Source organism: Phyllostomus discolor, chromosome 6 (genome assembly GCF_004126475.2).
Source record: "Phyllostomus discolor isolate MPI-MPIP mPhyDis1 chromosome 6, mPhyDis1.pri.v3, whole genome shotgun sequence".
Lineage (NCBI taxonomy): Eukaryota > Metazoa > Chordata > Mammalia > Chiroptera > Phyllostomidae > Phyllostomus > Phyllostomus discolor.
This window is the reverse complement of record NC_040908.2, coordinates 23,499,890-23,523,627: the sequence shown is the minus strand read 5'-3', so window position 1 is coordinate 23,523,627 and position 23,738 is coordinate 23,499,890. Positions and strand designations below refer to the sequence as shown.

Below are 23,738 nucleotides of genomic sequence, written 5' to 3'. Positions count from 1 at the left end.
CTCTCTGTGTGTGGGGAAAGAGCGCCACAACCAGCCCAACGGCACACTGAAGTCCCCTTCCTCCCTCCCATCAGAACTCACCCACCTAACCACAGAGTTCAGTCAAAATCACCATCAGGTGCTGGAGCCTGAAATTTAAATGGACTTCTGGTCGGGTTCCAATGACAGTGTGAAGGGGAGCTGTAATGCTCTTTCTGTTTACCACCTGTGCTTATCGCATCTCTTCCTAACAAGTCCTTGCTGGAGGACAAAGAGAGGACGAGACAACTCGCATATAGTTCACAGCTCTCCTGTACCGCCGTTGTCATTGCATCTTAGGACACACACATAGAGACGTGCACACACACACACGCCACAACCACCCCATCTCAGCCCACATCTCAGCAGAACACGCCCACAAACTGTTCCCAGCCCTAATTTTACATCAAGCACCATGAGTGACATAAGACAAATGGACAGAAAAAAGAAAAAGTGCCAATAAGCAGTTTTACTAAGCATCACTTAAATCAGCTATTTGGGGATACAGGCAGCAAAGAACCGAAGGGCAGGCAGAGCTTAGCAGAATCACAAAAATTAAAGGTTCTCCCAGCCCCCACTCACCCTGTGGGTCAGCAGCCCTGCCCCAGCTGCCACTCCATGCCTCCCATCTGCTCCCCACCCTGCCCCCAGCCCCTCTGCCACCAGCTCAGCCCAGCATAGCACATTAGCATTCTTATCACTCCCCTCAACCAGAGAGGAAAAACTTCCAGCTGCCTGGTACTTAAGCATCACCCTTGGCACCACAAGCCTGTAAGCCGGAGCCTGTGCATAATTGACAAGGAATATGTTGATAAGAAATGAGACTGTTCCAAGTTTCTGAAGGATAACTAGGTAATTAAAAGAAAAATCTAATTTAAGAAACTTCTGAAGAAATTCTTTTAAACTCTCCGGCAACATCCTTTATGGATTACTCTCTTTTCCTAGTGACTTCTGCCTTGTTTGGTTTTCAAAACCTGGGGTTAGATATCTGACCTTCTAGGTCATCCCAGAGTCCCTCGGCCAACTCGGGGTAACTTGCAAAGCCCTAGACTAGACGCAGGAAGGCACATCCATTTCCTTGCACGGCTCAAGCACCCGAGTTTTCTGAAGCCTGAGTGAGTGCCTGGTGACTTCCTGCTCTGGACTCACACAGTGCCCTCTGAGGGCCCGGGCGCTCCAGCCAGCAGCTGTCCCCACTTGTGCAGGGCAATGCAAGTCTCAGAGAGCACTGTCAAGTACCAGGAGCACCATTGTACAGCGATGGAATTGGCCTATGCAGTGCTCTCCGCTCCTGGCTGCATCACTTGGCCGCCTGGCTGGTTCAAGGCCACACAATGAGCCAACCAGCTGCCAAAACACCCAGAGACACACACAGAAACGTGTGGGGCTCTACAAACCACACACCAGGGTGTCCGTCACTTCCTAACAAACAGCCTGGCCCAGTGTGTTCTTCATTGCACATCACCTCCCTCTCCCGAAGGCTGGCTGAACGTTAATTTATGGCCGACTCCCTGCTGCCTTCATGAAATTCTCTGTAAATCTGTACTTAATCTGTAAAATGGGGCCGGTAATATTAATTTCATACCTTACTCCAAGGACCCTACAGACTAGGCACGCGTTGTGCACGATCGCCTTTAATCCCTGCTTTCTGCGTCACCCCCCTTGCACTAACGGGTCTTATCCAGCCGGGTTTGTTAAAGAGCTTGTCTAACCTCAGTTATTGGGCCTTGTGACTTTCCTGCAGTGCCACCCCGCCCACAAATGGAATGAAAACAAACACAGGCCCTGCCCTCAGAGAGTTTAGAATCTAGTGAGGGACAGTGACATTACTGAAATAATGGTACTAACATTGTAGATGGAAAATTACAGCCCTGCCATGAAGGACCCCAGAGAGCAGGAGGCGGCCCAAGAAGGCTGAGGTCCCTAAGGTGCACAGGATTACCCTTGTCGGGCAGAAGGGAGGGCCCGTGCAGGGCTTTGAAGAGGAAGGCCGGCGGAAATGGGGTACAGAGTATGAGGGGGTGTCAGGGAAGATGAGGCTAGAGAGGACAGTGAGGGCGGGACCGCAGAGGGCCTGAAGGTGGGTTGAGACGTGATCTCTATTGTAAGCCTCCACGGAAGTCACCACAGATTGTAAAGGAAGAAGACATGATCAAAATCAATTTTTAAAAACAAACAAGCATAAAATACTTCACTCTTGCCCCAGTGTGGAGAACAGATCGGAGAGGGCCAGAAGTCATCGAGGGGATGGAGATCCAAGCAGAGAGAGACAGGGTCCTGGTGCGTGCGGGTCAGAGAAGGCCTCCGGGAGTGGATCTGAGAACTGAGTCCACAGCCAGGTGGAGGGGCAGGAGGTGGGTGGCGTTAGAGGAATAGGTGGTCTCAACAGAAAAACAGTGAAAGCAAAGGCATGGAATTCAGGAGTGTTCACAGGGACTGGAGGTTTGGTGTCACTGGGGTATGAGGGGTGAGAGGGAAAGTGATGAGGAACGAAAGCTCTGAGGGGAGGCTGGCAGAGAGCGGGCAGGAAGAGCTCCTTCCCCCACACTGTGCGACCCCCTCATCCCGTTATCAGGAGCCACAGAAGGGTTTAAGCAGAGAAGTGATAGGATCAAGTTTCATTTTAGATAGATGATTCTGTCCGTTGGGCAAAAGAGACAGGGGGGCTGGAAAGACTGGTTCACTAGGAGGCCATGCCCCCACAGTTAAAACATTATGCAGGTATTAAAAGTGATTAAAATTGGAAAGTTCTCGTGGCTTAATCCTACATGCAAAGCAGCATATATTGTATTCTCCCAAATAGGTGCTTGTGTAAATATATGCATAAAGACTGGATGAAAATAAATCAAATTTTTAACAGTTATATAACTAAATTGCAGGGTTACCGATGAGTTTTCTTCTTTGCAGTGTTCTGCATTTTTTACAATGAGCATGTGTTTATGAAAGTTCATAATCAGAAAAAAATAAAAATTTGAACTACATAAAATCAGCATGGATGGTCCTATCCAACTGATAGCAACACTTCACATTTTGCTAGTGCCTGATATTTAGTGACCCTAAATCTTAAGCCACAAGATAAATATCATTCTCTCTGTGCTCACAGAGAGGAAAATGAAAAACAGGGAAGCAAAATGATTCATTTAACATGACACAAAGGGCTGGAGGCAGAAGCAGATGAGGACTAGGTAGATGCATGCACTCCTCAGCCCGTTCAGTCCTTTCTGCTGAGAAATTATTTGAACAGAACAGATCATGCACAATCCAATAATTAAGATAGCCAGAATAATTAGAGAGACAGCCCAGCAGACTGCATGATTATCAGCCCAGATCAATAAAAAAGAAGTCAATGCACAGCCTTGAATAAATAAGGCTGCAGGCTACAGTGCTACAGGGACTGTAATTCCAGAATCCTGGGCTCAGTTACGACACTGTTTTTCTAGAAGTGAGGAGGTGCCAGCATGAGAAGGGAGGGAAGCTGAAGTGGCTTCCACCCTGGGCCTGCCCGTGCTCACCCATGCTGACTGTGTGAAGAGAGAGGATAAAGCTAACCAGCCATACACAATCGTGGCACACTTCACTCCCACGCTGAAAGCGGTAGTTCATGCAATCCTGCTTCTTTAATTACTGATCATTCCCCGACTCTTCCCATCACTCTGAAGAGCCGCATGAACACAATCCTGGCTGAAGCCACGGCTACAGATATCAGACCCTCATGGCTGCCTCGTGGCTCCCTCCTGCCCAGGATGAGTATCCACCCCAGTCCTGGGCAGAAAAGCTGTGGTCCCCAGAGAGCACCAGGCCTGGCTGCTTCTCTTCTCTGTGTACCCAGGAAACACAGCAAAGACTGCCCCATGGAAGAATGGACTCTATATGACACTTATTTTTATTTCTTTATATTAAAACTTCAGAAAAAGCTTAGAGAAACCCAGTGGTATTTTTCTAGCCTGAAATATAATTCTTGGCTTTGTTGGAAGGGCAAGGTGAGACTATGCAGAGGGAGAAAGGAGGAGGTGGGAGGCTCCCCAAAATTGCCAAGCTTGCGGATTAAACAAGTGCAAATTAGTCAGTGTCCAAATTTATGCTGAAATGGACAATACTGTATTTTGCAAGCCAATAAAGTGGCATTTACATGTAAATACACTGAAAATGAATAACCAATTTAGATTTTCTTAATCTGCTGCAAGTGGCCCTGAGGATCAATAGGATGACAATTAACTAGAAGTTCAGCATCCATGGGTTCTAATTCAACCTTGCTAGAGCCAATCCCCCTGTATTTGCTTTTTCTAAAGGACACAGTAACAGCCCTCAGAGGAGAGACTGGCTGGCAGGCCAAGGCTGTGAACAAGATGACTGAGTGGAATGCCTGCAAATGAGACCTGACTGTGCCTGTCAATCATCTGGACACTCTCACAGACCCGCCCATCTGCCCCCCTGGTGACCCCACTCTATTTCTGAGCTCTCAGAGTAGTCCCTCAGGCTCACCCCGCTCTCACTCTCATTTTCTCCTCTAGTAAGGATGGTCACAAACTTTACATTGTTCCCTAAGTAGGAAGAGCCGTATACCTTGGTACTGTGCTTATCTAAGACCCAGGTATTGCAACACAGAAGGACACCCAGGGGCCTCAGTCAATAACAATAAAGTCCCAAAGTCTCACTGGCAGGAGTACCTCCTGAAACCTCATCTCAAGACTATTTGCCCTAATTTCAGACTTAATTCCAACTTGCTTCATCTATGGACCCCTGTTCCTAGACCATTAGAAGCAGCAAAGCGGAGTAGGGAAAGGAACAGCTAGAGGAGGACAAAAGAAGCAGAAGTGATATTTAGAAAGGCGGCGAGCATTAAAAAATCAGAACAGGCACAATCATTTTGTTTAAAGGACAGTAGACTTCCAATAGTTTTGAAGCAAATAGTTCTACACAGCTCTGTATTCCCTACGGACCTCAGTATTACATCATACTGATAGTTCATAATGATCACCTTGCATCATTAAGCCAAACTTAAACCCAGTGCTCTCGGTTTCAGAAAGCAGAAATGTGCATAAGTGCTTTGAATAAATATATTATTCAGTTAAATAAAAACAAGTTTTAATGCACAGAAAGGTAGGTTTTAGCTATCTGGAAAACTTACCCTTTATTTCCTGATGCTTTTAATAAATCATAGAATGTAATAATTTGGGAAACTCTTAGAAATCATGAAGGGTGATGTGACCTTTCCCTTCCCTGTTACAATGAAAAACTGAGATCTAGAAAGGTTTAAATGACTTGGCAAGCTCCCATCTGCAGCAGGAAGAGCCAGGACCAGACCTGTAGCTCCTGGTGCCCAGGGTTCCTCATCTTCTGCCACCCTCCCACATGGACACGTGGCCCTCTGTAAACAAATGGTAATCACTAGCCGTCCCAATGTGATTCTCCTCCATCATATATGTTAAGTCAGGGAGCACAACTCCTTTTCCTGTTTCTGCAAACTGGTTTGGGTTATGTGGAAGAAACATGCTGTATGCATTTACGGTGCTTTTTCTTGTTTTCTTATATTCCGTGAGTACAGCACTCTTGGTCCTATAGCTACTCCAGAGTAATTTCGCTTCCCTAGTTTGTAATCTCCCACAGATTTTGTAAGGCTCTTCCTATTATTACTGTTTATAGAAGGAAACAAACAAACGAAGTCCCTTGAGGATGCAGAAACTTCCTAAGAGATGTATTCCAGATCAAGAGACCAAAGTTAAGACCACTCTGTGCTGGCTCTCCTCTCGTTCTCCACGGAGTTGCCTCCCCGCCACCTTCCCCAGCACTGTTCAGGGTAGGTTAGTTAACCCTCTTTGAACAGGCTGATTTTCCTTCTCTTTCACTGTCTTCTAAGTAAGTTTTCCAAGTGACTGAAATGCTTGTGATGGGCAAAGGTGAGGAGATATGCTCTATACCTTGACACTACGTGGTCTGTCTTGCTCTCTCGGTAAGAACCAGCCTGACCCTGACGGGGATGACGCACATGACTGGCGTGTCTGCCTGATCTCTGCTTCACGTGGAAGGGTTTGAGTAAACACAGCTGGTCCTAACAAGCATGAGAAGTTGAGCAACAGATCTACCATCATAATCATTACCATGGATGACTAACGAGATTACCTTTCCTCTGCACAAAGGAGGAAATTTGGGGTCAAGAAAGTCGCGGTGTGTTCAAATTTTTGGAGCAGGGCTTTCAGTGAAGTTAACTATTATGCCAATTGCACGGTGTAGCAGGCCATCATTTGAGGCGGGAAAAAGAAGGAAGTAAAATGAGTAATCAACATTCATAATACAAATTAAATTAAAGTGATCAAATGATCATGAAGTGATCATTTACTTCAGTAGATTATGAGTATTAAATACCCTTATGAAGGAAAGAAGGATTAATAAACCTAGAGTGTTTTTCCTGTAGTAACAAAAAGTATATGTCTTTCTTTCATCAAGCTCTTTTCAAAACTTCTTCAAAGAAATTTAAAATGAGCGACTAAGGCAAAATTGAATTACACCATGCAATTTTCTGAAGGGTACGCCTTTTTGCTCTTTATTGTAAACTGTAACTCCAGTTCCTAAAAGCAGCTATAACGTACGTCAATGGAAGACACATTCAAACCTGTCTGTAGAGAACTTCTTGTGAGTTTATTTGAGCCAAGCTGATGACAAGTGCCAGGAAGCCAAATCTCAACAGAATGAGGAATGCTCCAGAGAATGGCAGCTTAGCACCTTCTTTTATGTGTTATAGTCAAAAGAGGATGCTTGAGGGGGCGACATAAAATCCATTGGTAATAAGAGGGAGGCAGGAGAAAGCAAAGCGGGGTGGGGGGCCAACTGGGATTGGATAAAAAGTAAAACGATAGACACTTACACAGGTGAGTACAGGATCGTTTACAGTCAATTAACATACAACACTAAAAGCGAGAGGACTTGTGGTGTCCCCCAGGTTGCGGTGCCTGTGCTCTGAGGGGTCTGGAAAAAGGGAATTGGACATTCCAAAGGTATGCTATCAGAGATGCAAAGAGACAACAGACCGGCTCAGTGAAGGCAAAGTTTGACCTTTGTTAGGGAAAAATACCAGCCCAGGACTTGCTACCCACCATGAATTGCTTTTAGTCAGAAAGTTTTAATTTTTCTAAGTTCGTAGGGCTGCCGCACATGCCTCCCTTGAGCTTGTTAGGTTGCGCATGTGGCCCCTTTTCTTCCACACTTATTATTACCAATTCCCTGTAAAATCATCGGAGAGGAAAAAAATTATACAGTTGAGACCTCCCAACCAAATGTTCCCACAGAAGAGAATTTCTGGAATAATGTAGAAAGTCCTGCCTTCCCCTTTGAAGCCCTCAGGAAATGAAAAAGAACATTAGCAATAAAAAAGCATGTCACATTTAAAAGGGCAAGGGAAAGACATGTGGGTGAACAATCTGAAAACAGGAAAAGACTCTCAAACGTGGATTGTGCTAACGCTTACCTGCTTCTAGAGAGAACTGACCTTTTCCTCTCCATACACTTTGCTGAGTTAATTAAGCTGCTGTTTTGTGGGCATCCTATAATTACTGCCGGTTAATGCTGCCAGAGACCCGACAGGTTACGTGGATCCAACCTCTATATTTACAAATGAGAAAATGAGGATCTGAAGGGGAGAGGCAACCTGCCCAAGGTCACACAACTGGTTAATAGCAGAGGGAAGAAGATGCTCCAAGTCTGCCGACTTCTGTCACCTCAATAAACTGCAAAATAAACTTACTGGGAGGGGAACCACTTCAGAATGCCAGCAATGCCAGCAAAGCCGCCGGTCTCTTGAAGAGCTAGCTGTCTCTGCCTGAAGAGTCTGAAGGGAACTATTGCTCTCCATGCAATTCTCAGGCTTTTTCAGCACGCAAGAGCCTCCCTAGAAACAAGGCTGACGCAGCAGAATTGCTCAGTGAAGAGCCGGAGGAAGGGCAGCAACCTAGAGGCTTTCAGCAAATTATCCCAGTGGTTCTGCTTTCTGGCCAAAGGAAGTATGCCATTGGCATTGCAACAACTTTACTGAAAATAAAAATATTGACTATGCCAAAACTGTACATGGAAATGCTTGGAATGAACTTGACAAAACACCACCTATGTATTGAGTTCTCAGTATTTGAAAACCACCCTACTAGGGCTTGTGAGAGAACAGAGACAAAAGAACTTGGAGGTCGGGACTTCCTATGGAGATGAGCAGGAAGAGAAAACCTCAGTAACAATGTAATCTTTCAGTGAAGGATTCAGAACACTGTATGAGGAAAATCCCCCTGTAAGAAGTGCTTCGTTAATTTTACAGTGATTTCTTTGGAACACTTCAAAACTAAAAAGCATAACATAAATTTTGTTTTACTTCTACTATTATTGCTATTTTTTTCAAATGACAAGTATTTTGTCTTCTTTGATTAATTATTAGTGTCCTAGTCTTTGAAAACTGAGAATACTTCTTCCTTCTCCTTGCCCTTGAATTGAACCAAAAGCAATGAAGTGGGTGAGAAGAAAATGGACCTGATACAACAGTGATTTGAACCAATCCAACGTAATTTTTTCAACAGCCATTCTATAAACAGATGCTGGCAACTGTCCCTGGCCTTCGGGTAGGGAGGGAAATAGACAAGAAAACAAACCACAAGGCAATGTAGGAAGTACTATAATAGAAGGATGTGTGAGGCACACTGGGGTCCCAGCTAATAAAGCAATTTATTCTTTATTAGGGAATGAGGGGCTAAGGAGGGAGTCAAGGAAATTTAGAGAGAAAATAACAATGGAACTAAGCTTTCCGGAAAGAGGGCCCAGGTGGGCAAGGAGGGATGGTGTCCCAGGCAGAGGAACCAGGACACACAATGATGCAAAGGGTGAAGGGCAGGTGTTTTGAGGGAGTGGCAGCTGGGCTGGTGGAGCCCGGTCCTGAATGTCATGGAGAAGCAGCTGGGTCTCTAACCAGAGAGGTGGCCACGCAGTGAAGGCTGATTTAGCACCTGCTGAGAAGTTTGGACTTGTAGCTGTGGGCAGTGGGAAACCATTAGAGACTTTTTTTTATGTTTACCATTTTAAAATGTACAATTTAATTTTATTTAGCGCACTGTCTAGCCATGCCCACTTTCTGTTTCCAGAACTTTTTTATCAGCCCCAAAGAAAACCCTGTACCCATTCAGCAGGCACTTCCCATTTCTCCCTCCTTGTTTTCAGTCTCTGAGAATTGACCTATTCTGGAGATTTCTATAAATGGTATCTTACACTATATTGCCATTTGTGTCTGGCTCCTTTCATTCAGTACGATGTTTTCAAAGTCCATCCATACTGTAGCATGAATGAGCACATCATTCTTTGTTATGGCTGAATAAAATTTCATTACATAGGTCTAGCACATTGGGTTTATCCATTCATCTGTTGGTGGACATTTGGGTTGCATCCACCTTTTGGTTAATGTGAATCCTGCTGCTGCGAACCTTAGTGTAGATATTGTTGAGTTTCTCTTTTTAATTCTTCTGGGTATATTCCCAGGGATGGAATTGCTAGATCACTTAGTAATTCTTTGTTTAATATATTGAGGAAACCATCAGATAGATTCATAATAAAAGGAAAGATACCATTATATTTTAGAAAGATACATGTACCTCCTAGATATTTAAAGAAACAAGGTCCCATAGAGATGGTACCCCAAAGAACCACCAAATCGCTGCTTATCTGCTTCTTTCTGCTTTCCTTTTTTTCCTATCTTCTCCCTTGGTTTTTATTTTTTTCTTTTGTCTTTTTTTTCTTTTTGAACCTTCAAATTGGCATGCAATCTGGTGGCCCAAATATATGTCCACCCACACACCTTGTGGCTCTACACTATCTTCTGAGGCTTCTGTGCTAAAACCCTGCTTCCTCAGCCTATCTGCAGCAACTCAGACTTCTTGCTCTGATATTCCTGCTCTAAACAGGTATCAAACTTTAATACGCAGGACTCTGGTTTCAAACGAGAGGTCCAAGCGGAGCACAGCAATTCCATCCGGAAACGTGAGGGTGCCCTGGACTGGTCTGACACGGAGAGGCCTGCTGAGATATCCGGGGTTCATCCTAACACCCTCTCCCCCCACCGCACTCCTCCAAACGCAGAATCACACACTGCTGCACAACCACATTCTCAGGGGGCCTTCCAGGCTTTTGATGTTGAAAGCAAACAACTCTTTACGGAAATTTCAAACATTGTTCAAGCCCAATACAGAACGCAAGTAAAGCATCTTTTCTTCAAACTAGAGTCAGTTAGTTTCTCAAATATTGAATATGTGCCTCTGTCCACACATCAGGACTCCAGCAACAGCATAGAGTGGTTTGCTAATTTTTCTTTCTCAGAGTTGTTACAGTCAGAGGTGCACTTGGCAGTCATGATAATGGTGGCTGTTACCACTCAAGGGATGGGAATAAAACTCAGCACTGTCACTGTTTTTCTACAAAAATATTAAAACAAGTCATATTGTAGGGTAAACAGGTTTTTATAAATTGGCTTGGGGGCGAGGTGGAGGGGGCAAGGCATGTTCAGAACGATGGTCTCCTCTTCAAAGCTGTCTCTGGAGCGCCCGAACTCTGGGCGTGAGCGGGTAGGAGGGGTGTAGGAGGGGACAGGAGGCTGTGCGGCTGGGAAGCACTGAAACTCCTGGCTCACCAAACCAGTGTCAGTTAAATCTACAGGAACTGCACAATCAAATCTTAGAGGATGCTGATAGCCCTGGAAATGCACAATTTGTACACTTTACTTTCCATTTAAATGTAGAAGTACAATTATAAATAAGCCTCCTTAGAAACAACCATGCAGCCTCTGAGTCACTAGAAATTGAAGAGCCATACAAGGAAAGCACAGGGCTTTCAGGGGACTTACACGTGCCCATGAAGGGCAGGAGAACGTGCCCCCCCAACACAGGCCTCTTTGACAGAGGGATTATTGTCAGCTGAAGGCAATTGAGAGGTACGTACAAAAAGCTCTGTGCCACACTCCTGGCTGGCTAAAAGCAGGACATAAATGTACAAAGGTTCTCCACTGTGGTGGATCCTGGCCGGCAGGATGCGTGTATGTTGTGGCTGCTCGTGAACAAATACACACGCACTACAGAAGTCCTGTGGAGAAAAAAGGGCTTGGCACGGCCGCTAAGTCAGAGAGAGAGCGCCCCGATCCCCGCCTGGACAGGCTTTTATTGTTTTCCTGGGTACATTACAAGGAGGGTAGTCCTCATTTACTATGCATAGGTTCACTTTAGGTGGTTACCTTTTACAGACAACAAAGGAGAGGATGTTGCTAATCACATCAAAGAAGGATATTTGCAAATGTAAAAGGAAAAGTGGTTGGATTGTTAAACACTCCATACTTGGGAGGTTTAGGTCAGATTTTAAGAAGTTGCAGTAAGCCCTTGCTGCCTCAATTCAGGGTAAGGGAGTTTTAGCAAAAGCAAGCCTCATAGCGGGCTAGGTACAATGTAGGCCTGATTCCCCACGAGAAAACCTATGCACGGGCGTGGTCCTATGTGCCGACACGCACCCCACTGGTTTTCCAGGTGAGGGCTGAGCTACATTTCCACGGCACGTGAAATGGTCCCCCACACTCTACCTCCCCTCTCTAACAGGAAAGATAGAAGTTAATCATTGGAGACAACTCCAGACCCTCATCAGCCCAGACACAGTACCAGAGGAATGTACATAAAAAACATTGCTCAAATGAACCCTTATCTACCGTTAGTTTTCCCCATATATTTGCCTTCCCACAATTTGCCAGCCTTAGAAACTCAAAGAGCTTTTCCTTTGTCTTGCCACTTCTCTAAAAATGTATGATTCTTCTGTTTCGATGCTACGTAAGCCCAAGCTTTAACCACCTCTTTGAGTTACTCATCTCCGAGTGCTCCCACGTACATGGTTTTTTCTCTTGTTAATCTGTCTTTCATCAGACTAATGTATAGGGTCCCAGCCAGGCAGCCTAGGAGTCTAGAGGGAAAGAAATGTGTTTTCTCCCCTGTGTCAGGTCAGGATGTGGAGGGAGAGCGTAGTAAATCTGGAGCCGCTAGGAGAAGATCTGGGGGCTCCTCTCAGTCCTGTTTGGCAGGCAGGATGGGACCGCCATGTGGACTTCCCTGCCGCGGCAGGCACCAGGGTCCTGTACACAACAGCCGTGCTTCCTTAGCTCACAGGAACCAGACTTTGTCCAGGTGTCAGGCAGCCAAGCGCTTCCTGGGGAAGGCAGGGCCCTTCCCCCGCAGCAGGGGACAGGCTTGATCGGTCTGAGGCAGTTATGATGATTCCATTCCACTCATCATGGACTGGTTTAGGAGTGGTCACGTAACATAATTCTGACCAATGAGACCTGTGGGACATCTGCAGGGAGGCGTCTAGGAAATTAACACTTATTGTAAAAAAAGGACCGAGAAAGGGGCGTGGCCTCTCTGGCTTCCTAACCTACAGACGGTTGCTGGGTGAGGCAGGGATTCTCGGCACTGCCATGAGCAGAAACGGACAAGCTGAAGGCAAACCTTCCTCGTTAGGACCACTGAAGCCGGACAGCACTGAATGTTTAATCAGTCTGGGTACAGGCTTCCTCCGAACTTCTTGTTATGGGAGATGACAGACACATTTTCCTTGTAGATTAGACCATTTTTATTTGGGTTTTCTGTTATTTGGCACTAAAAGATCCTTAACTGGTAAACGTACCTACATGATTGGATACATGTCTATCGAACACTTTTATTAATTGCATCTAAAACAATTAGGCCTACCACCCAAAATATGTTTCATACCTAATCAGAAATGCTGCTGTACCTGACTTTTCCAGAAATAATAACTCCAGAAAACTACATACACGGAACACCTGGCTGGGGGGGTGGGGGGGCTGGGGGGGGGGGAAGGCGGGAACATGCCTTACATTAGAACCTACAAATAGCCTAGAAGAGTGCTAAAACACGAACTCTGTGATAACTCAGAAATAAGCACATGCTGTAGAAGAACTCCCCTGCCACAAATTTCCAAACTGAAAACCTGAGGCCTATTAGTAAGAAGCATTCAATTTCCCCCTGTGGCATAATCAAAATGTTACCGCAAAACCATCTGTACCTGTGGTTGAAAGACTAGGGAACGCTCTGTTTAATGCCTACCAGGGGCTCACGGACGTAATTCAAACAACCGTGTCACATTTGGAGGGCATACAAGACTGTGACCTTTTATGATTTCTCCTATCATTTAAAAAATTTTTTCCCAAATTAGGTGTGTTGGGATCAGAAGACTAACAGGTAGTAAGTTATTTATAGAGCTCTCAATTTTCCAAATCAATGGGACCTGGGTATGACTTTGGCCTCTGAGGCACCCATGCTGACAATACCCATCAGCCACCCTCACAGCTCCCACCCCTAAAAAAATATACAATCTGGATAAAGTGCCCATCCACACTGCCAGTCAGATTGCTGTCCCTAAGCCTCTTCTGTACAAGAGTACAGGGCCACCCCTGTCCAAGTGATAGACTCTGTTTTATAAATTAAAACTAACTTGAGATTATGCTGATAACATCCCCTCCTACACAGGCATTCTGACAATATGCTTTCAGAAAGAAAAGGGTGGGGGTCAGAGCTGGCACGCTGGAAATTCCATGTATTTGACAGGAGTTTGTAGAGCAAGTGAAACTTCCAAGGGCATCACAGTAAACACACACACACACACACACACACACACACACACCTGGGTAAGGATCAGGCTGAACGTTCTTCCTACTATATGAATTTTGATTCTACACATGCTTACCCATTTTCCTCCGACCAATTTGACTTTCTCTCAGAAAGAAAAAATAACCCTTGAGGAAAAAAAGGAAAGAAATACACATCTTCTGGCTGGATTTTACCTTTTCCTGCTGAATAGTAAACAGTTTCCTTGTGTCTTTGCACCTGAACAAAAAGATTGCAGTTTGCAGAATCATTTATGTTAGTAGTTATTGTTTTTCCTGTCACTCTTTAGTTCAGCTTATCTTTTATTTTCTAGTGCTTGTTAGTTTTAGGTTCCTTCGATCAATGCCCCCACTGGCTGAACACCAAACGGAAGTTTCCCTACAATACGTTAGTCGCTGAGGATTAAATCACCTGGGATGGGTGATTCTCAAATGTCCATGATGTAAAACAATTATTGAGCTCCAGTTTGGCCTGGACTCAGTTATTTCCATTGGCCATTATATCTTTGGTTTCTTCACCCTACAGTTTATTCTATCTTCTATGTCAAATCATCACTCTGATGATCTGTTTCATAATGTTTCAATCACATAACAGGTGATCCGTGGAGTACTATGTAACAGGCTGCACATACTTAAAATTCCATGACAACTGGACACATTACTAAAAGTGCTTTCAAAATTGTGAAAACTTAAGAAATGGCATTCAGACTCAAATTAACCCAGAGCCCTCTGCCACTGACTCCGACCCCCGTCCTCGCTGCTCTGGGTTGTGCTTTGGTTGGAAGCACAACCCCATGGGATGAGGAGAACTGATCACCCATGTTTTTCACCAAGCAGCCCCTTATCTTCAAAGCATTTCTTTTCCAACACTCAGTAGTAGCATTTGTTGGCTGATTGTCGGAGTGAAGCAAATGCTCACGTCCCCTACACTAGGTAAAAATTCTTTAAAATGTAGCCCAAAGAGATCCAAGCCCAGTATAGCTTCCCACACCCCATACCCCCTACCCTGCCCCTCCCGCTGTTATAGACCCTAAGTCTGCAAATCAGTGTTTGTTGGCAAGGCAGATGGAAGCATCAGCATTAATTTGCAGTGGAGCGACCTGTTGAAAAGGGACAATTAAGCCTTCTGGAATTATCTAAACACTTGTATTTCTGGAACCTCTTCCCTGTCTATCTGCATAGCATCAAATAACTTGGAGAACCAAAAGGGAGTACCTTACATATGTTAGCTCCTTAGAGGAGCAATGAGCTTGTTGATTTTGTACCAATGAACAAAATATCAAAAAGTCTAAACACTGGGGGACATCCAGCAAATTGCAGAAAGTAATTGTGTCCTCGGTAATTCAAATAATGGGAACTAAAACATGGTTTGCTCTGGTCCCCTTTTTTCACTTGCTAATGAATTCCCTGATGGGTGTCCCCAGGACATTATTGTTTGGTCTGCAAGCAGCTTATCTGGCTGAGTTACAAGAAAGATGGAGTGTGGCATGCAGTTCCCGGTTACTCTGCAGCAAACAAAGGCTGTCAGCTTCCTGCCGGCTCTCCCATGCTCCAAGTCCAGTTACTTCCTTTTAGTTAAAACTTGCAATAAAACAGATTAATCACTGTAATCACTTTTCACCACAGGGAAACACTATAAGAGAGCAGATAAAAATAAACTGTCATGAATTTTACCAGGTTTTGAAGATAAAGTCCATTTTCTATTTACAAATCCCTTTATTTTGATAACAATCTTTACAACCAGAGGTGCACAGCTTTAGACAATATCAATGGTGTGGTGTTTCTTTTTCTAAAGTAACTGTAGAAAAAAACAATTTTTTTTATCTTAAAGCAAGTCTATGTGGTTAAAATGATCTTATCTGAACTGCCTCCAAAATATTGAACTGAGGTTCTCCTCCAAAATAGGCATATTTGCTATTTGTATTATCTGCCAGCCCTCCAGTTTGGCTGTCTTCAGCTATTTCCTTTCATTTCGCCAGCTGTTTTGCAAGGGGGTGAGAACTGAGGGTGACCGAATCTGATTAGTTTTACTCTTTTTAACCAGCAAAAAAATACAACAAAGAGTCCCAGACAGTCACACAACTGGAGGACAGTGGAATCTCCCCAAAAGAAAGGTGGGCACAGAAAGGTGGGCACAGGGAATAAGGCGGCAGCCCACCTGCGGTCACAGCTTGCTTGGTAGAGTCCCAGATCAGTAATCTGGGGTATACTGCAGGTGTACTCAAAGATGAAGGAGAATTCATTCTTAGTAACTGTTGGGAAAACTCTGTGACCAGCCTACATTCCTTCAGTGTTCCCAGGCCTCGTGGTCTCCCACTTGGCATTGACATTGGGAGGCTCGGTTATTCCCTCAATGAAATGTAACGGCCAGATGCTCCCTAATACAAGCTTATCTTCTATGGCAATCAAGAGCACTTGCAATTATGAGCAGTCTGCCTGATGGGGTTTGAGAGCTTTTTCTGAGCTTTAAAGAAGAAAAAATCAGTAGCTAAGAAAAAAAAAACCCACAGCAACTTGGGTATATAATTGGATGTGAACTTTCTATGACATAGCAAAAATTCTTTCTTTCCTCTGAAGACCATTGCTAAATGTTATCCATGGAACCCAGTGGATACAAATGTCATTTCTTCTGGCAATTTTGATTACAAACCACTTAAAGCACCATCTAGTTTTGTGTTTATAAATTACTTTTAAAAGACAATTCTTGTATTCAGATGAAAAGGATGGAAGCAAGTATCTATTTTGGAGGGCACGATGGCAAGGAAGAATTTCATTTCTGTTCAACATAACTTTTAGGAGGTAGCAATAGCATGTGTTGAAACACAGAGTATAGCACTCAGGTGTGGTGAGCTTCAAAGCACTGTGGGACATAACTACAAATCTGCTCATCAAGAGCTGTGGAGTAGGAGCTGGCAGTGGTTTAACTGAAAAAGGTTCATTAAATCCTGTGTCTAATGGCAGAAATGATACGGAAATAAAATGTGCCTTCTTCTTTCCCCTGTGCAAGAGAAGTGTGTGTGAAGTAACAGTGCCCTGGGAAACCCACTATAAAGTTTACCATGGTAGGACACATCACTCCTTCCTCCGCTCAGATGAGAAATGGCTCTTCCAACGAGCAGCCACAGCAGTCTTCAGAGTGGAGTGTGTACATGCGGGGGGGGGGACACAAGCAGCTCTTTGGAATGTGGGGTGAAATAGTTGAACTTTCACTGATTTCTGTTTATAATCACATCCCTTCAACATTTGCCTTTGTCTGTGTTTTATGACATCTATGTTAGCACAGTCCATGCACATGATTTTAAAATGATTACATATAAAGTATATAAGGTGGTGCTCAAAATAATTTTGGAAATCACTTGCCTCAATAAGTAAAAAGAAAAAGGAAGTCTTCAAGATACCCCCAGCACCCCCAAAACTGAAGAACCCTTCTGCCAGCAGCATCTTGTGGTCCAAGAGGAGGTCAGAGCACAGTAGGTGAACTAAGTGGTCAGAAAGGAGAAACAGTGCTAGCCTCTCAGCTTTCCTAGATAATCTGCTCTTGGAAGATAATTATTCCAACACAAATGATACCCTGGTCTACAAATGCACTGAAGAAAATCATCAATCTATTTCTGTGTCAGGTAGAACTTGGTGGGTCTTGTACAGACTATTAATTTCATGGAAAACAAGCAACAGGGGAAACAGATAAATCATTAGCAGAGTGAAGAACAGACCCAATGAATTGCTACCAATTCCTGCTTTCCTTTTCTTGCAGAGAGCAAAATGACAAAGTATTTATGTCCTACAGTCTTTGATATCTCTGTTTATCTCATTAGAGAAGAAATGCTTCTGAAACCACAGGATATGTTTTATTTCAAGTTTCAAGAATTCAATCCCAAATGATTTAAATGAGGTAACTTTTGGCATAGAGAATTGTAATCATTATTTCTTAAATTCTATCATTTCAAATTTCATCAAAACAAAACACTACAGTGTTAACTTTCCTTTTGTTTATTGCAGGCAATATATAATATTACACTTGATTTACATAAACAGGATACATATATTTGAAATGTTAATTGTTCTAATGAAAAATTTTAATTAAAAAATTTTAATAAGTTAAGGCTAGCAAAAACAGTTGGAACTTTTGAAATAATTGCAATCACAAATTCCTATTTAAAATTAATTTCTCCAAAGTTCTACATAATGTATTCACTAGTGTCATCAATGTTTGTTTATTAAAGTCAGTGTTTTCAGTAACGGAAAGAAGCATTATATAATGCTTCTGAGTCTCTTTCCATCTGTCCTCTCATTTTACTATTTATCCAGTAGTTTAAACATAAGAATTACACTTGGACCGGAATGGCTAAGCATCTTCCAAAGGGCACAGTGCTCCACCACTTTGCACTCTATTTTCTGTCATTTACTTACCAATTCCAGCAGCCTTCCTCAAGTGCTTGTCCCATAACCTACAAGAGCAGGTACTGTGTAGTCCACTGAAAAACAGCTCCACTACTCATACAAGCTCCATGAGGGTAGGCATTTTTTTATCTATTTTGTTCACTCCTGTATCTTGTATGCCTCGAACAATTCCTGACACAATATATATGTGTTGAGTAAGTAAACAGGGTGAATGAATGAATGAAATAAATGTTATCTGTTCCATTGTACAGATCAACTAAGACTCAGGAATTCTGTAAACGAAGCAGTGGTAGGGCCATGTTTAATGGTGAGCCAACCTCCAGGATAGGGAGATGCGGTAGAATAAAGAACCCATCTTTAGGTCACCTCCTCTCATGTCCTGGGCTCCTTATACAATCCATGCTGCCTTCCTACCTTTCTGACTTTCTGTAACTTTTACATATAAAAGCTTCTTTCAACCCCAGCTGCCCTGAGGAGCCTGAGGCTCCAGTGCTTTCAGACTGTTCTCTCAAGCTCCTACCACTAGGCTCTCTCAACTTTTCTACCTTTTTATTGCCGAGTGGAGGATAACTTCATTCGCATACTTATCAGAGACAGTTCTTACTTTGACCAGCAAAGCTTCCTTAGCACCCAAAGTCAGTCTGGTGGCATAGTGTTCTAGTCTTGGTTCTTAATGGGTTTATCAGTAACTTCACCTCCATTCTCATTGAAGGTCCTTGGGTTGAAGGTTCATTGTAGACCTTCAAGGGTCACTTCGGGCTAGAACTGAACAAGAATCATAATGAAAGGCTAACAGTCAGAACTGGATGATTTTTCCCAACTACTTTACCCATTGAGATCAATCCTTTTCTGACCCATGTGATCCCTCTTAAGTAGATTAAGACTCTAAAGTCTACACATTTCATTTCTAAACTGATCTCTCACTGTCCACATTGACTGTCTTGTACATCTCTCAAAAATACTTGCTTCCAGCTGCAGGAAATGCAATCACTTCCAATTGTGAGAATGTTTTCCATACTATTAACCCTTCCACCCTAGACTGACCTCTGTAACTTTCACCCACCTCCATCCTGGCTTTGACCTCTAAGTCCAAATGAGGAAAGGCAGGCCTCTTTTTCTCTCAAAAGCTCACCAAATATGCCAGGTGGTTCTTGCAGTCCTTTCCCAACCCTCTCCCCACGCCTCCCATGTGAGTCTACTTTTTTTTCATTTCCTATTATTAAAATTTGTAAATGTTAGGACTCAAAAGCAAGGTAATTCAGAGAGGGAAGTAAGAACGGAACTTGGGACCCTAGTTATCCAACTTTTTAAATTGGATATGATGTGAATTTCTAATTATATATGACTCATAAGATATTCATACCACAGCCACTAATGCCAGATGTCAAAACAAAGGTAGTAATGTTTACCTAATACTAGTGCCCAAATCATCTGTTTGAGAAAGGAAAATGTCAGCAGCATTTTCCTTTCTCAACATATTCATACAATTTTAAAACTGTTCATTTTAGCCATTCACTTCCCAGATGAAACTGCGACCCAGAAGATTTAGCTAACAAGCCCAAGGTAGGTTAGTAACAATGTTGCAAGTAGTTGAGGCATTTTTGGCCATCTTCCAAACAAGTTATGGTTCTATAAGGTACTCCTGTCTTTCATTTTTTTCCAAACTCCTGCCTTAGTAATGTCAGCTTATTAACTCCCCAGGAAGCTACATTTACATTGTTATTATTACAACGATGATAGATTTCAAAACTAGAAAATTCCCTAAAGAACAGTCAGCCTTCCTAAGACTGTGGACAAGAAACTGAAGGCCGAAGAGGCCTGGCCACCTGTTAGAGGCGCTGCTGCAACTCAGCAGCACAGCCAGCAATGGAGCCCATGCCTTCTGATTCCAACCTCAGCTTTCGTAGTGTTCGGCACAAACGACTAGCTAAACACCATGGATATTATAAACCAGAGATTGTCTTCATCTAAAACAACCGTATCTAGAAAAACAGAATGTTTTTAAAGTATATAAATCCTGTCTTATGAAATTACTAGGCTAGAGAACCATTTGTCAGAAAGATGGTAGACGAAGGGAGTTTGAAAAATGGGCAGGAGGTTGGATTCAATGACCTCTGAAGTCCCTTCTGTCTCTAGGGTTATTTGCTCCTGGACTGCCCAGGAGCCAGCACCTCAGCTAGCAAGTGCATCTGCAGAGGCGCGGAATGTGCCCTGTCCCATAGAGGTCCCTCTGCTGCGCTTGGGATGGACCCTGCCCTTCTATTACAGGCTTTACTCTATATCCAATTTACATGCAATGAAACACTCTAGCCTTAGAAAAAGTGTAAGGAAATGCAGCTCTGTCATTTCCAAAGACAGACTACACTGTTTAGCTTTCAAAATCGCCTTGCCTAAATGAGCATTCCATAACTGAGCCTCCAAATTCAGCTTTTCCAGCTTGTTCATGTGCTGTGCTACTATCAGAATTAATTATGCAGCATCTTCCTGAGGAGAAATCAGATTTGGATGCAAGTTAGGAGAGGAAAGAAAAAGGTGTGCTTCCCAAAGGCAGGTTCCTGTGTGCGATTCCCCCCCCAAAACTCTGGAGTCCTTCCATGAACAGACAGGTTTCAGACAGCAGTCCCCAGCCGAGCTAGCCATAGGAAGGAGGAAGTTGACACATTTGAGAAATGAAGAGTATGCCAACGAGATTCTGAAGGCCAAAATATTATTAACTCCCTCTTTCCTAAGCAGTTCCCTTCCAAACTGGAATTCAACACGAGTCTGCTCATTGGTCTTCCTGAATGGCTACGAAATACTAAGATGTACTGATTTAGGACTTTTTCTTTTTTTGATAGTTCAATGGATAGAAGGTTTATTTTTTTATCTCAAAAAATTATACTAAGGGTGGTGCTCTGAAAGTTAGAAAGGAGCTTCCTCAATAGGGCTGTCACATTGAATATTTTTACATAAATGAGATTATTTTTAAAAAATCAAACTATCTGGTCACATACATGGGGCCCAGGTGTTGCCTAGATTTCAGAAGAGCAAACTGATGCTCTACAACTCAGTGCTAAATTACAAAACAACAACCAAAACAGCCTTACAAGATAGCACAAAAGTAGAAGGAAGTGATTGTGTAGACAGTCCATGAGCAAATCCCCAAGCTCTGCTGTCAGGCGTTGGGCCAGGTTCTCCCCTCTCCTCCCCCTGGTGTGCCTAGGCACTGAGGACGGCGTGCCGAGTCATCGTCGCCAAGGCTGAAAAATGGTAGCTGTCCGATCTGCGTTCCGCTGCCGCCCCCCAAAGCACTGATGGTATATTTGAGGTCTAATCCATAGGAACCCTGCACTTAGGCGGTTTGGAGAAAGGTTCCCAGGCCTTCTTAGCTCCCCATTAGCCTGCCAGCGACAGCATCAGTTCCGCCTGCTACCAACATCAGCTCAATCCAAAAAAAAAAAAAAAAAAAGGCCCCTTTTCCCCTCTTCCGAGTTTCGCGGCACTTTTCTTCCCAAGGTATTTCTGAAAGGACAGCACAACTCGAGGAAAGGCGCGTACTGGGAACCCCATGGGCAGCAGCTTCAGGAAAATCGACACGGGCATTCCAAGTGAGGCAGGTGTACAAAGACAGGGAGGAGGAGAGGGAAACACGGAGGCAAAGAAAGACTTGCGAGAAGGGGGGAAAGAAGCACAGGGGGAGGAGAGAAGAAGAGAGTCGTGGAAAGATGTGTGAAAGGGAAGAGAAAGGAGGAACGGGGAAGAAAGAAAGGGAGAAGGATAGAGAAGGGAGGGAGGCGGCGGGGAAGAATGAAAGAATGTGCCGGGGAGCGCTGCACGGGGACTCCGCGGGGAGGTGGCCGCGGGGACCGGCGCGCCCGCGGGGAGCCGGGGGCTGCGCTCCGCGCGCGGGCGCCCAGGACGCCGGGCGCGCCCGCCGCTCACCTTTCAGTATGAGGGTGTCGATGTCCCGGTCGATGCCCAGGAAGTAGCACTTCCTCCAGAGGCCGGAGTAGGTGGCGAAGAGCGGCCGGCCGCACTCGGCGTCCAGCCCGCCGAGCCCCAGCAGCGAGCGCCAGGACTCGGGGTCCGCGCGCCCCGGGCCGCCCGGGAGCAGCCGGCGCCCCAGTGGGGGCGAGTCCCGCAGCGGCAGGTGCGACAGCGGCATCAGGCGGTTCTTCTGGTCCGGCGGGTCGGCGCCCGTGCGGCTGCGCTCGCAGCTCTCCTTGTGGCGCCGGGGGTCGGTCTCGTACCAGTGGTCGGTGAAGATGGCCGTGACCAGCAGCCCCAGGGAGCAGAGGCTGAGGCCGAGGCTGAGCGCCGTGACGAGCGCCCGCGGCTCCATGGCTTCCCGCCCCGCCGCAGCCGCCGGTGGGATCGCGCGCCGCCGCCAGACACAATGCACTTGGCCTCGGCTCTCCGCCGCGCTCCCTCCCGCGTCCCCCACCGGCCCCCCACCTCCCTCCCGCAGCCTCCCCGCCCCCGGCTGCCGCCCCGCGGGCTCCCTTTTCCCCGTGCTCCTCTCTCCTTCCCACCTCCTCGTGCCCCCTCTCCGCCCGTCTCCTCGCCCACCCCCGCGCGATCGCACTTTCCTGCCCTCCTCTCCCAGCCCCCTCGGCTCACTCTCTGCGCCCCCTTCGCGCTCACTCCTTTCCACCCTCTCCCCTCCTCCGGTTCTAACTGTCGGCCCTGCTCTCCAGCGATCTCCCTTCCCTTTTTAATCCCTCCTCGCCGCCCTCACTTTTCTCTCTCTCATCCTCCTCTCTCCCCTTAACCCTGTCTCCACTTTCCCTTACTTTTCTTCAGCTCTTCCGCTCTCTTTGCCCCCACGCTCATTTGTCCCTGTTTCCCGGCTCCGGGTCCCTTTTTGTCCCTTCCCTGGGCTCAGTGCTGCTTTCCAGCTACCCTTGAGCACACTGTCTCCGGTCCTCTGCCCTCCTACGACGTTAAAAGACATCCACCAACATCAGACTTAGTCTTGTCACTTGTCCAACTTGATTTTGATCAGTGTTCCGTTTCGTGCCCAGAAGCAAATCCCATCAGGTCGGGCTGCGTGGTGGAATTTAACTCTTGGGAATCTGGGTCCGGAGCTGAAGACCCTTTCTCCCGTCCTTAGCAGCTCTCTGTCGCCTTCCTCTTTCCCTCTCACTTTGCAAGCTCTGAGCGTTCTCTCTGCTCCAGCCCCTCTTCTGAGAGAGAAGACTCCGAGTGTCCCTGGAGCGGTAGACCAAAAGCTAGCTAGTTTCTCCCACTTCAATTCCTCCAGCTCAGAGATGGACTTCTTTTTCTTTGACCTTCTCCATCTCCTGCCAGAGTGACATCCTCCTGAAATTTCTAGAAGGGCATAGGATCAATAAACCCCTGCAACGGGCACCTGCTCTGTGCGGTGATTATTGCCTTTGAATAAAGCAAGCCCTGGTAATAAATCAAAGTAATGATTTTTCTCCCGCACAACTTTCTTGAATGGCCCGGGAAGGTCAACAACCAAGCAATGCCACCACCAAAGTCAACGTGTTAGCTGCACTCTGTGCTTCTGGGGCACCCAGTAGTCACAGACGTTAATTCTGAGAATGGCAAGCAGATTCACACCTTCCAAAATGAGGAAGTGTTAGGATGCAGGTTACTGGAAGAGTTAATCATTTATGTTGTGTATTCTTACAACAGAGGTGCA

At 45.2% G+C, this 23,738-nt stretch overlaps 1 protein-coding gene across 3 annotated transcripts in view; it reads right to left on the bottom strand.

The window, feature by feature from the left end:
* The window catches only part of TMEM178A (transmembrane protein 178A), a 48,499-nt gene extending 25,983 nt beyond the window's left edge, over nt 1-22,516 (bottom strand). The window contains exon 1 of one of the 3 annotated variants that reach the window (XM_036027889.1): nt 22,013-22,516. In XM_036027889.1, the coding sequence (XP_035883782.1) occupies nt 22,013-22,412 (400 nt within the window). In that variant the 5' untranslated portion in view covers nt 22,413-22,516. Of the gene's footprint in view, nt 1-7,480; nt 11,028-22,012 lie in introns of those variants that run through there. The other 2 variants (XM_028517560.2, XM_036027890.1) reach the window with 2 other exon arrangements.
* Nucleotides 22,517-23,738: the final 1,222 nt, after the last annotated feature.